This window comes from Triticum aestivum, unplaced genomic scaffold (genome assembly GCF_018294505.1).
Source record: "Triticum aestivum cultivar Chinese Spring unplaced genomic scaffold, IWGSC CS RefSeq v2.1 scaffold44892, whole genome shotgun sequence".
NCBI classification, from domain to species: Eukaryota; Viridiplantae; Streptophyta; class Magnoliopsida; order Poales; family Poaceae; genus Triticum; species Triticum aestivum.
In genome coordinates, this window is record NW_025237978.1 from 882 (window position 1) to 3,045 (window position 2,164).

A 2,164-nucleotide genomic window follows, 5' to 3' on the forward strand; every position below is an offset into this window, starting at 1 on the left:
TGTTTAGTGTGTGAGCAGCAGTAAGTAGTGCGTGACCCCAAAAAGATATTGGAAGATTTGTAAGAGACATCATTGACCTTACCATGTCCAACAAGGTTCGGTTACGTCGTTCCGATACTCCATTTCTCTGTGGAGTTCCGGGAGGCGTAAGCTGTGAAACGATTCCACGATCACTCAGATGTTGGCCAAACTCATGACTAAGATATTTGCCTCCGCGATCAGACCGCAGAAACTTAATCTTTTTGTTACGATGATTTTCTACCTCATTCTGAAATTCTTTGAACTTTTCAAAGGTTTCCGATTTATGCTTCATTAAGTAGATATAGCCATACCTACTCAAATCATCAGTAAAAGTCACGAAGTAAAAATATCCACCCCGTGCGCCTGTGTTCATTGGACCACATACATCACTATGTATTATTTCCAATAATTCACCCGCCCGTTCAGGATGACCCGTGAACGGCGTCTTGGTCATTTTCCCCATCAGGCAAGCTTCACATGTGTCAAATGATTCAAAATCAAGGGACGGTAAAACTCCATCTTTATGGAGTCTTTGCATGCGTTTCTTACCGATGTGGCCAAGGCGACAGTGCCACATGAAAGTGGTGGTGGTATCAGCCTTCTTAAGGCGTTTAGCATTCACGTTAAAGACATCATTTCCACATTCAAGATTTAGTATGAAAAGGCCCCCAACAATGGGTGCAAATCCATAAAACATATCCTTACAATAAAGTGAACAACCATTGTTCTCAGACTTGTACGAATACCCATCGTGTACCAAACATGATCCGGAGATAATGTTTCTACACAACAGTGGAACAAAATAACAGTTACTTAGTTCTAAGATAAATCCTGAAGGGAGACGTAGAGGCATAATGCCGACGGCTTGAGCGGCGATCCCAGCGCCGTTCCCGACGCGCATCACGACTTCATTCTTTGCTAGCTTGCGCACCTTCTGAAGTCCCTGTATCGAGTTGCAAATGTGAGCAACCGATCCGGTATCAAATACCCAAGACTTAGAGTTTTCGCTAGCAAGCAAAACGTCAATGACATTAACTTGTATAACAATTATACCTTTTCCGGTTTTCCCGGTCTTCTTATCTTCCAGATACTTCTTGCAGTTTCTCTTCCAGTGTCATGTGCCCTTGCACTAGAAGCACTCAGTTTCATTCTTGGCTCCGCCCTTAGAGTTGCTTTGGGAGCCGGTCTTACCGGTGCCCTTGCCCTTCTTTGGCTTGCCTTTCTTCTTTTTGAAACTGGCGGTTTTATTCACAAGCAACACTTGCTTGCGATTTTTCCGCAGTCCTCCTTCTGTAGTTTTCAGCATGGCGAGCACTTCTTCAGGCGTCTTCTCCATCCCTGTCATGTTGTAGTTCATGACAAAACCGTCGTAAGACGGGGGGAGTGAAGAAAGCAACATGTCCATCATATGGCCAGGTGGAAGTGGAAATTCTAGGGCTTTAAGCCTTTCAGAATAGCCAATCATTTTGACCACGTGTTCGCCAACTGAACTACCCTCAGCCATCTTGCAATCCATCAAAGCCTTCATGATATCATATCGTTCAGACTTTGCGGTTTCCTTGTACAGAGCATCCAATTCCCGGATCATATCACGGGCTTTATGGAATTCAAAACGTTTTTGAAGCCCTGGACTCATGCAAGCTAGCATGAGGCACTGCACTAAGTTGTGATCATCATCCTTAGTGGCCCAGACATTTTTTTCATCTACCGGTGCATCTGCCGCCGGTTTAGCTGGAAGAGCAGTTTCAAGCACGTACAATTTCTTAGCGCTCCTGAGGACAATCCTCAGGTTACGGACCCAGTCCGCATAGTTGTTTCCAGTCGTAGCTAACTTCTCTTTCTCTAACATCGGGCCTAAGTTGAACGCGGTGTTGCGAGCCATTTGATCTACAACGAAGACACAAGTTTCACTTAGACTTTGTTTATAATGAAATTTGCACTAGTGAATAAACATTTTATTCTAAAATGCACTCCCACTCAAATCAATATCTCTCAAAATTGATTATGAGTGATTCAAGATCCGTGTCTTGATTGTTCGCCATTGGTGTAACACCACTGATGACGAAAATCTTAACCGGTAGGCCAACTTGCCAATCACATCACTATGTGACTCTTGTTCATCTTTCGATGCGTGTGTTCCGAG

General features: G+C 43.9%; 1 protein-coding gene across 1 annotated transcript; it reads right to left on the reverse strand.

The window, feature by feature from the left end:
* Positions 1-908: 908 nt before the first annotated feature.
* Positions 909-1,872, reverse strand: LOC123176588 (uncharacterized). Its single transcript, XM_044590716.1, has 2 exons — positions 1,075-1,872; positions 909-964 (listed from the first exon to the last, which is right to left on the reverse strand). The coding sequence occupies exon 1, from the start codon at positions 1,868-1,870 to the stop codon at positions 1,151-1,153; it is 720 nt and encodes a 239-aa protein (XP_044446651.1). The 5' UTR covers positions 1,871-1,872; the 3' UTR covers positions 909-964; positions 1,075-1,150.
* Positions 1,873-2,164: the final 292 nt, after the last annotated feature.

What these genes read in the sequence shown, in the direction of transcription:
- LOC123176588 (XM_044590716.1), bottom strand. Translation starts at nt 1,870, where the DNA reads ATGTTAGAGAAAGAGAAGTTAGCTACGACTGGAAACAACTATGCGGAC.